Source organism: Wolffia australiana, chromosome 16, assembly GCF_029677425.1.
Source record: "Wolffia australiana isolate 7733 chromosome 16, ASM2967742v1".
Lineage (NCBI taxonomy): Eukaryota > Viridiplantae > Streptophyta > Magnoliopsida > Alismatales > Araceae > Wolffia > Wolffia australiana.
This window is the reverse complement of record NC_135850.1, coordinates 2,162,101-2,174,975: the sequence shown is the minus strand read 5'-3', so window position 1 is coordinate 2,174,975 and position 12,875 is coordinate 2,162,101. Positions and strand designations below refer to the sequence as shown.

General features: G+C 40.5%; 1 protein-coding gene, 1 long non-coding RNA gene and 1 other non-coding gene across 3 annotated transcripts; 1 reads left to right on the top strand and 2 right to left on the bottom strand.

The window, feature by feature from the left end:
- Nucleotides 1-5,856: 5,856 nt before the first annotated feature.
- LOC144713833 (uncharacterized) lies at nt 5,857-6,500 on the top strand. The gene is made up of 2 exons (XR_013584172.1): nt 5,857-6,044; nt 6,128-6,500. It is a non-coding gene; the product is annotated as an uncharacterized LOC144713833 (long non-coding RNA).
- A 593-nt stretch (nt 6,501-7,093) lies between these two features.
- On the bottom strand, nt 7,094-7,198 carry LOC144714064 (U6 spliceosomal RNA). Its single transcript, XR_013584225.1, has one exon. It is a non-coding gene; the product is annotated as a U6 spliceosomal RNA (small nuclear RNA).
- A 1,859-nt stretch (nt 7,199-9,057) lies between these two features.
- On the bottom strand, nt 9,058-10,339 carry LOC144713810 (zinc finger protein GIS-like). Its single transcript, XM_078588503.1, has one exon. It carries the CDS (start codon nt 9,887-9,889, stop codon nt 9,119-9,121), a length of 771 nt encoding a protein of 256 aa, XP_078444629.1. The 5' UTR covers nt 9,890-10,339; the 3' UTR covers nt 9,058-9,118.
- Nucleotides 10,340-12,875: the final 2,536 nt, after the last annotated feature.

Here is a 12,875-nt window from a genome sequence, read left to right as displayed (position 1 = left end):
CCTTACATGTCCAAGTTCTAATGAATCAAAATACTGATTTCTTCTAGAATAATTGTAGATATCTTTTTGTCCACTCTAAATGTTCTAGTTTGGCTATGAAAATTAGTTAAATGATATGAGTGAAATTTTTTGGAGACCCATGGACCTTTATAAAGCTGGCTTCTTGGTGCTTCTTCTCGAAAATCCTATCAAGATTCAGACCACTTTAAAAATGGCTCTTAAGGATTAAAGAACAAGTCCAAATGAGATTCTAAATCATTTTTAACTCTGCGAATTAAACATTTGGGAACAAAATTCAAGGATGAAACAATCTAAGACAGGAGTTTAACTATAAAAATTCAAGCACTATGGTCTAATAGGGTTTATTTAAAAATCACATAATAATATTTCCAAGATTGGATTTCAAAATCCCTAAAACAAAATATTTTGTCTAGATTTATTCATAGTCAGTCTTCAAATACCTTAAGTTCATTCTCTAATATAATATATTCATTCCTCATATTCCTAAGAGCTGATTATTAAATTGAGGACCATGATCAAATGAGTGTAATTCTTCTACCTCACCTCTAATATACCTACATTTTCAAGATAATATGTAGGTCTGCTAAGGTCTGTCATCTTGCTTAACTTTATCATTATTGATTTATATTTTTTTATATTACTCACAATCTCTCTTGATGTGGAAGAACCCTGTATCCCAGTAAATTCTTTGTTAAGTGCTTAAGGGATATTTACAATTATTATCCTACACTTAATCTCTAGCGATGTATCTAATTCATATTAGTTCACCACATTTTTAGGTTTGCCATTAAAACAATAAATTAAAGGATGAGTGAGAAGGTATATCTCTGAAGCTCTCTTTTGATACATCAATGTAATAAAAAATATGGAAAACGTATAATAATTAATAGCATTACCAACTCTTTGGTGCGTCTTTTGAATTAAATACACCTATATTATTCGTTATCCCATGAAATGACACTACTAATAATTTAGAATTTTTTTAGGACTTTGAGTTTACAGTTTTATTCGTTATAATTCATATTAACAGTTTAAGGTTACCAAGATTCAAATCCTATGCACTGGGTATTTAACTAGTGTAATACCAGATTTTAATAAGAATCAAATTTAATAAAATGAAATAAGATGTTCCAACTGCATTTAAAATAAATTCAATTCTAGTCAAATATTCATAATAAATTTTAATATTTTAACCAAATTTAGGGAATGTAATATTTTTGGAGTAATAAATATTGTAAAGTTAGTTAAAATACATTTATGAGTAAGGTTGGTTCAGTTCAAATTGACAACTCACTTGAGCCAGCCTAATAGTACCAATTTTTACATTTAATGGATGTGTGTGTCGATCAACCAAATCACATGTTCATGTATTATTTAAGCTCATCTAAATGAATATTTTTCATCATTATATTAATGTGATATTTATAATTAATTCTATAAATTCAACAAATGACTTATAAAATTATGAACAGATTATGATATACTCATTATAGTGTTGAACATGAATTCTAAATATTATTATTCAAAGGTTGCTAAAGGTGAAGATTTAACTGTCTAGAAAATATCGCACTATCTACTTCTACTCATATCCAAGGTATTGATGATCAGATGACCATACATACTTAAGATATTTGCATGATCAATTAAGAAGCACTAAAGATAGCTGGTGAATGGTATTTTTACTATGACTATGACTTTAGGAAAACAATGTGTTTTGACTGTGACATAAGAGTCCCTGATTCTGGGCTTTAAATTACTCTTGGCTCAAATAAAGGAAAAAGTATACAAATGTGATTTTGAGGACACAATGGGACCAAGAAGAATCAAATTACCTGCCTGGATAGTTGAGATATTGGAGAAATTGCTCTCCAGGGATCTCCATTATGCATTAGTACTAACTGGAATGATGAATTAGAATTTGATAGTTTTCCATAGCCAAAATAATTCAAGATGTTTGTGTGAACGGTGGATTACATCTACACTGTAACCAATGACAGCAAAAGGTTTGATGAGACAGCTCATTTACTAATATGTATTTTCTAGAATTCGAGGTGTAGGTTGGTACTTCACGGGTTGAAATCTCAGATTGGTGATTAGGTGAAACTGATCCTTGAATAAATAATAAATATATATTGATATAGTTAATTAAGAAGGTTGGTGAAATAACATTTTTGCGCCAATAAAGTATCAACCATACTGATACATGGGCCTAGAGGGTCACACACATCAGATCTATTGAAGTCGGTAGATATAATTAAGTTTTTAGATATTTTATAAAAAAATGTAGAATAAGTATAAACAGTGTGCCCCCACTCTTATCGTCTTGATCAAGTGTTTTTCCCTCAAATGTGGCTGGATGTTAGGAGATTATCCAGATCTTCAAACAGAATGAAAAAACTTCTTGACTAAATTCATCATAACATCAAGCACATGAATACGCCTAAAGTTGAGACACATTTGTTGACCTAAGAAACTTTTTTTCCTAACTAAAAATAGAGTGGAATCATTTGCAGACAACGTTATCTGTTCATCTATTATTTTATAGATTTATCTGAATTTATTCCCATCTTACTTTATTCCATATAAGAGTATCCTAAAGTCGTTAATTTGTCCAACTTATAGACTTATCAACGCAATAAGTAAAACAATGGATATCATGATGAATGTCTTTCACTCTCTTTGAAGATCTTATAAATCTCCTCAAAATCCAGTCGCACTTGAGTGAGAAATAATTTGAGAAAGGAAGAAGCCAGAAGGCCACTGACCTCTAGCTGGCATGGGCCCTCCCCTCTTTTTACTTATTCTAGACATTTTCATTAAAGGATTAGAACTTAATATGTCCACAAATTTCCATATACTTTATGCAGGTGACCCTCTATGCTCATGTTTCAGTCTAGTAAATAAATTTATTTGCCCAAATAACATTTGTGGGCCAACCTGGTTTATTAACTATGTCAGCATATAGACTAATTAATCAACGTTCAGTATCATCCAATGGACATGTTCAGGTTCGAGCCCATGAAGTGCCAAGCTACACTTTGCATTCTAGAAGATACATACTAGTAAATGAACACTCTTATGGAACATCTTGTCATCGGTTATCATACATATCATGCTCTGTTCATTCAAAACTCTCGAATGATTAGGCTATGGTTAACCATCAACCATAATCCATCATAACAGAAATCCTCAGCGACGATTTTCTCAAATATCTCTACTACCCTAGCCTGTATGGATGATACCATCTTTACCCCTTGATAATCTTTGTCTATGTCTTGTTATAGCTAAGTTAAGTTAAATTTGAATCCCATAATTAGGGACCCTTGTGCCGGTATAAAAATACTGTTATCCATGCACAAGATGTATTTAGTGGCTCAGGTCAATCTTCCTGACTGAAGTTTAGTCATACTGTCCAGGGATTCGTAGGGGTGAATAAAGTGAACTCTTTCAATAAAGAGCTCCTACAGTATGTTCTTATTGTCTCGACATCAATCATCACAATATTATCCATGGTTTTCCTATTAGTAGGATCATAAAATCAATATTATTTTTTGTTTGATGTGTTAAAGCTTCATTTGAATGTGATTATTTCAAACATATGCTTAATAATATATCACTGTATTATGATATTATCATAATAACCTTATTTATTACATAGATTCAAGGACTTGAATAGAAACATGTCATCAAAATAATAATGAATAAATATTTATTATAACAAACTTAGACATGAGATAGAAGTGTGATTGGCTTGACAGCCACATAATATCTATTATCTAGGCTGGTCGTACATGATGGGAAAATTCATTTTTATAATACTACTTTTTGGAAATTATTAACCTCATGGAGTTCATCATAAAATTATACAGAAGTTAAAGTTTGATAAGCTGGATATAGAAAAAGACAACTGGAAAACTTCCACAACTTCAATAAAAAGGCCAACAAACTATAAAATCATTTTTGAGTGTGGAATGTGAAGATGAAAAAGAGCTTTTAAGGTTCAAGAGTCTTACCAAGGATTTCAATATTATGTGTAGTTCAATGTGTTTACCTATAAATAAACACTTCTTGATCCTTCTTGAACCAGTTGGAACAACATGTATCTTGGAAAGTCTTGTGTACTTCTGGCCTGAAACTGCTAAGGCCAGGTTCAAAACGTAAAGAAAGAGAATGAGTACACTTATGTGTGCGGTTGATTATTTTGTCACCCCTCTATTTTATATTCTCTTCTTGTTACAACTTTCTCAGTGAATGACAAATTCGAGGGTTGAATTTTGTGTTTTTTTTAGGGCTTGAGATTAAAAATTAAGGCATGAATTCGCCATACCTCTGTCCTTTATGTCCATTATGCATTATTTTATCATCATTTTATGATGCATTGTCCTTTACTTTTTTATGGCCAAATTCATGTCCTCTATTTCTGATGTCCTATATATATATATATCATCTATATAGAAAAAAAGATACTAAATCAACAACAGATGGACATCAAAATATAAAATATAGATGGAGATAGAGAAACATAAAAATTGATATGGATGGGTAGAGGAGATAAACTTATCAGTATTTGAGTGTGATTTCTTTTATCAAAAAATATGTGTATAATATTCTTAAATTATTGCTTTGATATTTTTTAGGATAATGAATCGGAAGCAATAAGGTGTCAACTCATCTATCTTTTGTTGTTGTCCAAGGCTGTAAGATTGCGATCCATCATTTATCATTGCCCCAGTGTTCTGTCCCGGCTTGTGTTCCATTATGCTATTTCTTTCATCATGAGACCAGAATTATTGTCTGAATGACGGCAGTTCATCACTCGTTTGTAAACGTATGATTAAATTCTTGGTCCAAATCTGAGTATTTGACTTCACCCTGCATGATTAGATAATATAGCCAACATTTGCCAGATGTTGTCTTCCTGTCAGTGGGAAATATTGATAGTTTTCATTCGATAGTTGTAAATATCCAATGTTGTTTTTAAGAGTACTAGGATTTGAGTGTCTCCTAAAGCATTTTCTAATGATCACAGTAATTTCGTTTCTAGTATTAGCTTATGACAAAACTTTGTGCTAACCTTCACCTTATTTATTCCTGAATCTGCTTTGGTACGGTCCTAGGCATAACATAAAGATTTTCACTAAAAAACAGTTATACAAGAAACAAATCAAATGAATAGCGTATCTTGAATATTCTTAACCATGATAGGAGTAAAACCAAGCGAAACATTTTTCTAGGTAGGAGTAAAACCAAGCAATATATATGTTGTTCGAAAAAACTGGACTATGAATTTTTATTTCATGATAGAGAGTATAAAATCATTTTGAATGTTAGCATTTTTTTATAAAATAGTTATTTGTTTTAACTATGTAATATATGATCACAAAGACGTGGCAGTGCAAGCTGCCGAGTGTCAAACTTTAGTAAGATTTCCCTTGATGTACGGACCATGTATTTTGGAAAATACTGTAAGACTCTATGAACATTCTAAAGTATTCCTCGAGGACCCAGGCAATAAAGGCGATGGAGGTCTTCGAAAACAATCTCTTGATGCAAAGAAATGTGGTCGTTCTTTTTCTCTAGAGTAAACTATGACTATTTTGTGCAAGAATTGGCGTCCGAAATTCTTCATTCTTCCGTCATAGAATTTGTTTGTATGGTACTATACTTGCACTGACTCTCATATCTTCACATCCGATCTTTCTATGAGACGGTAAAGGAAATTTTTTTACATTGATTTCTTTACTTCCACTTTTGACTCTAACTTTACTGGCTCCTTGACCATAAGTGCAAGGAAATTATTGGTCATAGCCAGTCCAGACCAGTCAAGGACACAGTAAAGGTCCTGACCGAGGAGGCACCTCAAAATACTAGAGGGGACCGTTATTCCCACGCCAAGACTTCAAAACCGATCGACCTTCTTGCAACCCACTACCAACAGCCCAACATTCTTCACGTCAAGGAAGTCCGACAAAACACCGTGAAATGAGAGAGTTAAAGAGAGAGCCACGAAGGATATTTACGCGGTAAGAAGCTGAAACGAGAAGGATTTGGCTTCTCTAACCAGTCCTCCACTTTGATCTGTCTGAGTTAGATCTCTTCCGTTCAGATCTAAACAGCAGTGAGAAAGAGGCAGAAGCATCGATCAGAAGCAGAAGTAAAGAACGAGAACTCTTGCTGCAACGGGTTAAACGCTGGATCCCGAGGCCGCAGACCCCGAGGATAAGGGAGCAGGCGGGCGATGCGCGCCATCATCATTCATCATCGGCTAAGTGGCGCAGCGGAAGCGGCGATGGCGGCGGAGGTCCCCAGCCTCCACCCACTCGGGGCGCCGGTGTAGGTAAGAAACGGTCTGGAATAGCAGAAAATTCACGGCATATTCATCAGGGTTCGCATGGTAAACCCCACAAGCTAATGATGAGGCAGACAGCGTGTATTTTTTTAATCATTTTCCTCGGGGAACTGAATAGGGTTTCTAGGACTATCTCCTTCCCATCAACGATTTGCGTTGACCTCTTCTTGTCCATGGAATACCTGATTTACCCCGAAACTTACTTCTAACACTAACTCTCTGCTGCATCTCTACGTTCAGTCATTTCAAGTGCATGAACATAATCTTATGGAAGAGGCATCGTGGGTTTACTTAGTATGGTGAAGTCACTTATAGGGCTGCATTGGAGGTGGCTGCGAATTATCTGATCTTCCGGAATACTTGATTTTATTATGAGTCCCGGATTAGCGATTTACAATTTTCTAATTCGATGACAATATGGATATGCAAAAGAAACGATTATCCCGGATAAAAACTTTAATTCGTGGGTGGTAACTGGGAAGTAAATAAGAAATTTAATGTCCGACGCGTGGTTTTGATTGGTAGCATAATGAGGTTCTTACATTTTGGTAATGATGACAATGATAATGAGTTAAGCACAATCCCTTATAAATTTAATGCCAAACCATTATAGCGTTTCACACGCCTACGACTATCGAAACAGCTGTCTCCTTACAGCACCAAACTGTCCAAGATGATTGGTATTGAAAGTGTAAAATAGAAGTTTATTCTGGATAATCAAGAAAAAAAGAGAAATATTTCTCCATTTTTTTGTGTCATCCCTGCGTAGGCGGCCTCCTAGTATTCTCTTTGTTGTCCAATTTTACAGATGTTTTCCAAGGAACAAACCAGAAAATAGAGGTTATAACTGGATAGAAATTCAACAATTCTCCTGCCAGATGTGGGTCATTCAGTTTAACAGTATAAGTGAGTTTCTTCAAGTCTTAGACGATATGAATGCACATGGGCGAATTCAAAGAGGCATGATAATGAGTTTGCGGTCATAGCTATTCAATTGAATGTTAGACTATTCAAGCATTTACAAATGTAATAATCTAAACTGCCTACACATTTAAGCAGCAAATTCGGTCCAAGATGATTCATAACAATACTTCTAAATTTTACCAAAAGATCTATTTTTCATTCTTCCCAAAGAATTCGAAGATTGAAACTCTTCCAACGGAGTGCTGCTTCGGCATTTATGAGTAACTATAAAATACAAATCTACAGCGAAAAGATGTCAGGAGAAGGAAGCGAAAGTGGGTAAGATCAGACAGGGCGCCCGGTCGTAAGAGTACGATGACTGCTATTAGGTTCCTTCTGCATCGTTTTCTTCCCTGTCGTTCAAAAATCCTAACTCATCAAGATAAGATCAAGCTCTGGAAACATCTCTTAACCAACAGTTATCACATGCGCAGACGTGGTCGGCGATGTTGAAGAGTTAGTCCGGGCTTCAACCCAAGGCCGAGAACTCATGGCCGACATAACGAACGGGGCAGAAAGGATAAAAGAGAAAACCGGAAATATTAAAGGAGAAGAAATGGGTGATGCAAATGTTCTCGTACGTGGCGATGAGATTTTTTCGTAGACGGACTTGAAGTTTTGCGTAGACGAACCTATTTGCACGATTAGGGCATACTATTATCGATCTTGACAGAAACGCGAAAGGAGAGGAAATGGCTTAATTGGTTCTTTTAGTACATGAGAGAAACCCGATTACTGTATCTTCCATCTGATTAAACCTCCCGCTTGTCGACGAATAAAAGCATTTTCAAAGCCTAACACCCGCGACCAAAGATTGAGCCCGGGGAGTTCTCCGACTGCGAGTTAATCTCCCAGGGCTCTTTCTTCTCTCTCGGTCAAGCTGTGTAATTGGCAAAAGGGACTGATGTTATGGTCCTTCTTTCTATGCTTGGACAGTTGGACTGTTCAAGTTTAGAAACAGGCTGTGGCCAATCTTTGCAAAATGAAATTTCTGGATGTAGGTGCTTGAATGTAGAGGGCGAGATAGATTGATAGATACTTGCGGATATTGAGAGAGAGAAGCTTGCTGTGATAGAAGGACCATAACCATTCGGACGATCGTTGAGACGATAGTGTTGGCTTGCATCATTCCACCAAAGAATGAGAGAGAGAGAGAGAGAGACTGAAAGTCTGAAAGAGAGGAAGGGGAGAGAGAGAGAGAGAGAGAGAGAGACTGAAAGTCTGAAAGAGAGGAAGGGGAGAGAGAGAGAGAGAGAGAGAGAGTGGAAATTGGAATGCAGGAGATAAGCGCTGCAGTATACTGATACTGGGCACCCACCAGTAATCTCGTACTGGATTTGGGATCCCATTTCGTACACCTCTGCCGTTCTGCGTTAGCTCCGCCAAGTGACTCGGTTTCCAAAGATACGACGTAAATACTCGATTCAGAAAGAAGGCCGAGCTCAGAAATTTAAAGCCTGCGCTGTGCATCATCAGTTCATCTATTCGGGCAACGATTATACGGCTTATTTGAGCAGCTTTTGAAGAAGAAATCCATGAAAAGTCGAGTCCTCCATCACTTTCGGCTGCCATCCCATGTTGAACATCACTCTGATCAACACTATTTCTTTTGATCATCAGCGACTGAATGAAATATCTCAGTTCTATATGGCGTTCCTCGGAGCTTTCGCACGATATAAGAGATGATTTGTCTTCCGAGTAGTCAGAGAAGCAGAGGAAAAGAGTGGACGCAGGAAGAACAATGTAAATGAAACTCGGGGGCAAGTTACATCCGACGAACACGAATTACAAACGCAAATCAAGGCTGAGATGTTCCTTCACTCCTGTGGCAGCCGATTCGCAAGAAAATCGGCCCTGCGGCGTGGAGATGGATGAAACTGACCTGGCGAGGGCGGCGCCGCCGGATAACTCCATCCTTGCGCCAACCGCCGCCCTAAAATCCTCGCCTGCCAGCGAAGGAAGAACAGTAGAAAAACCGCCCTGAGGCGCCCCGAACCCGCTTAATCCTTGCACCGGCGGGACTCTCAACATCGCAGGCAAAGGGCTGCCACCGATGGGCTGGGAGCCAGCGCCGCCGTAGAAGCGAGCTCCAACGAGAGCGCCGCCGTGAGCGCTGCCGCCCCAAGAAGGAGACGAGTCTAGACCGAAGCGAGGCGCGGAGGGGATGGAGGCGAGATGGTGGTAGTTCATGAGCCCGTAGCCGTGGGCTTGCTGGTGCTGGGCCGCCATAGCGGACTGGAGATAAGCGCGCTTGGCGTGCTGCCGCTCTCGCTTGTGGGCGTTCTGGTGGCCGCCCAGGGCCTGCGAAGTGGGGAAGTTGCGGCAGCAGTAGTGACACTCGAACTTGCGGGTGGCCTCGACGGGCCCTTTAACATTGCTAGCCGTGTCCTTGGTGGCGGTCTCGTCCTCCGCCGTTTCCGGCTCTTGCGAGAACTCGATGCCGAAGAGGCGGATGCCGCTGGCGCTCTTTCCCCCGCCGGGCGGCGCCGCGCGGATGAAGGGCAGCTGGGAGAAGGAGTCCACGCTCATGAAGTCTCTCGTCTCTCTCTCGCTCATCTCTCTAGCCTGGACGAGGAGAGAGAGGGAGAGGGAGAGGGAGCAGGGGGAGGGGAGTATGACAGAAGAAGGCCGGTGGCTGATAAAGATGGCCGATGGGGGTTATCTTTCTCCCCTTTTTATCCCGGTTACATCTGTAATACACCACGGCGTTTAAGGAAGTATTCGCTGACTACATCTGGCGTAACTCCTCTGACAATCGCTGCTGCTGCACCGCCACTGATCAAGTCTCCCCTCTTCTTTAAGCATCTTCCCAATTCCCAGAACTGCTGCTAATCACCTCCTCTATCTCTCTATCTCTTAAACGGAAGACTCTTTCTCTCTCCGGGTGTCTAGATTTCGCGCATCCGTGGGAGTCAGCCGAGAACGGAATGGGCAACGTTTCTCCCTCACCCTTTCTCTCTCTATTTCTCACGCCCGCGGCCCGTCACTGTCTCTCACTGATGGAGAGCCCCCTCTATCAGGTACTGGTTGCCGTAGTGGCTTCTTTATAGTAGTTGGCTTCTTTATCGGTGCCACAGGAGGGTGGTCCAGGGGAAGACGAGAGAGAGGGTAACCCTAAACGAAAGAGATGAAACACGAGGCTTCCCTTTACCCTTTTCCTTGTTTTCTTCGTCCAAATGTCGAACGATGTCCCACCTGCCGCTGTCGTTCAGACTTGTCCTCCTCTAGAGCTTTTCTCCGGTTCAAAAATCCCCGAAAAAATGGAGGAACTAAGGAATGATTTTATCCTCATCCTCCCCGCTCCCACACCATCCAAATTCCTCTTTCTTTACATATATTGATCAGTCCACGATTTTTCAGCCATCTTCTCAGTTTGCTACGGACGAAGATCACTGTGGCGTCATGCTCTCTCTCTCTTTCTCTCTCTCTGTCTGTTTGTCTGCCTGTCTGTCTGGCTATCTATCTCTTGGGCAAAATCCAAACTTGACCCTTTCTCTCTCTAGAGGGAAGAATCTTCCGTAAGGGGGAATGGTTGAGGAGGAGCTCGATTTCGTCCTGGCGAGGGCATCCAGCATGTGGGGGAAGGGGCCGCAGGATCCAGCAGCGCCGTCGCCGTCTGCATGGGCTTCGGCAGAAATAGCAATTTATTGATATCCCGCGGGAGGTGGAGGACGACGACAGCTCCCGCTCGCACGTGCGTGCTTGTGGCTCGGCGATCCTCACCGTATACGGGGAGTCCCCATCTAAGCTACCGAGTCGTCGTTCTCGGCAATAAAATAACAGTTCAAAAGATAAAGATAACTAAAGTCCGAGAGAATAATGACAGAGTTTGTATAGACAAAGGCGGGCCCGGGTTTGTTCTTTCGTTCCTCACCAGTTGAACTGTTATTCCTCCACACAAGGTCTTTTATCCCCTCCTCAAACTCCACTATTCTCCTCTTCTACTTCACGGATCAGTCGCTTTCCTCTCTCTCTCTATCTTTCTGTCTCCTTTAATCCGCACTCTTATCTGTGTTATCCGCGAGCCCCAGTTGGCCTTTGACGGCTAGGAAACAACCAAACGATGTCTGATGGAGCTGCCCACCTGCAAGTCTCGCTTGCCCCACTTCCTTTGCATTAAATTCCCAAGGGCATCTGTCTTAAGTGGCTTCTTCCCTCTCTCTCTCTCTCTCTCTCTCTCTCTCTCTCTCTCTCTCTCTCTCTCTCTCTCTCTCTCTCTCTCTCTCTCTCTCTCTCTTTATATATATATAATTTGTCTATCCATCTATATCTCTCTGCATCTTTCTTTCTCTCTCTCCCTCCATCTCGCTATCAGGAAGCCTATTTGTCGATCTCTTTTCGCATATATTTATCGATCTATGTACTATCAACCCATCAATCTATGTTTCGATATATTTGCGTCTCTTTCTCTAATTATCGCTCTGCTTGTAGCTTCATACTTCTGCCAATCTATGCACCTACGTATCCACCTATCTGACGATCTGTCTGTCTATCGATCTGCCGAGCTATCAATATATATCTACGCATCTATATAACTCAGCGCGGAAGCAGTCTCCCTTCTATTGATAGCAAGAAGGTAATCACATGGAGGGGGAGGAGATAGAGCGGCTTCATTCAAAGGAGGGCCGGTTGAGGGCTGAGAGATGGCGCGGTTATTTAAGAGTGAAGAGGCATCCCTGCCGAGGTCCCCGTGATACGGGACGCCTTCTGGTACCTGTCCGTCCGAGTTCCATGCGTAGAGACAAGGGTATGTACTTAGGATTTACTAGGGGCTCCGCCCTCGCCGTTGCTCAGACTAGGCAGACTGGCACGTTTGTCAGCCGGTGCAGACGTTCGTGTGCCAGCGAGGAAACCGACCATCTCATCCGATCCGAGATGTATGTAGTAGTTTCACTGGGGGTGTCGGAGGGTCCCGGGTTCTTTGGGACTTGTGTCATGAAGAGAGATAGATCCATCCATACTTGAATGATTTTAAAGATAAGATAGGTGATAGAGAAATAAATAACTGGGTTGATGGTTAGGTCGGTGGGTAGATGGAGTCATGGAGATGGAGATAGATAGATGGATAGCATAATTAAGAGAGTTACGGAGGGGGAGGTGTAGAGATAGAGAAAGGTGTTGGATTTTTCGTGGAGTACATGGACCGATAAGGGAATGGGTGTGTCGCCGTTAAAAACGCTGGTGGTCTTCAGCCAAGGTATGATCGTCTTGTCGGAAGAAGATCTAAGTAGGACCACAGATGAGAGAATCTCGAACCTGATGCAGCCAATAGGGAAATTACAGTTTTACAATATTTTCTTGTGCAGAGAAACAGATCAGGGGCCACACGTTTCAAGGACATGAATGGAGGATGACTGTGCGCAAAATGGAAAATATGATAAACACCGAAAGAGAGAGATGGAGAGGAAGATAAAGATAGATATTTGTGCATCTATAAAGAGAGTAAGAGAGAGAAAAAGAGGGATTGGGTCTTTTCACATGTGCTTTCAGGCAAAAGGGACTGAGTTGAGGAGGATGACAGTTAAGAGCTTGGAGAGAGACT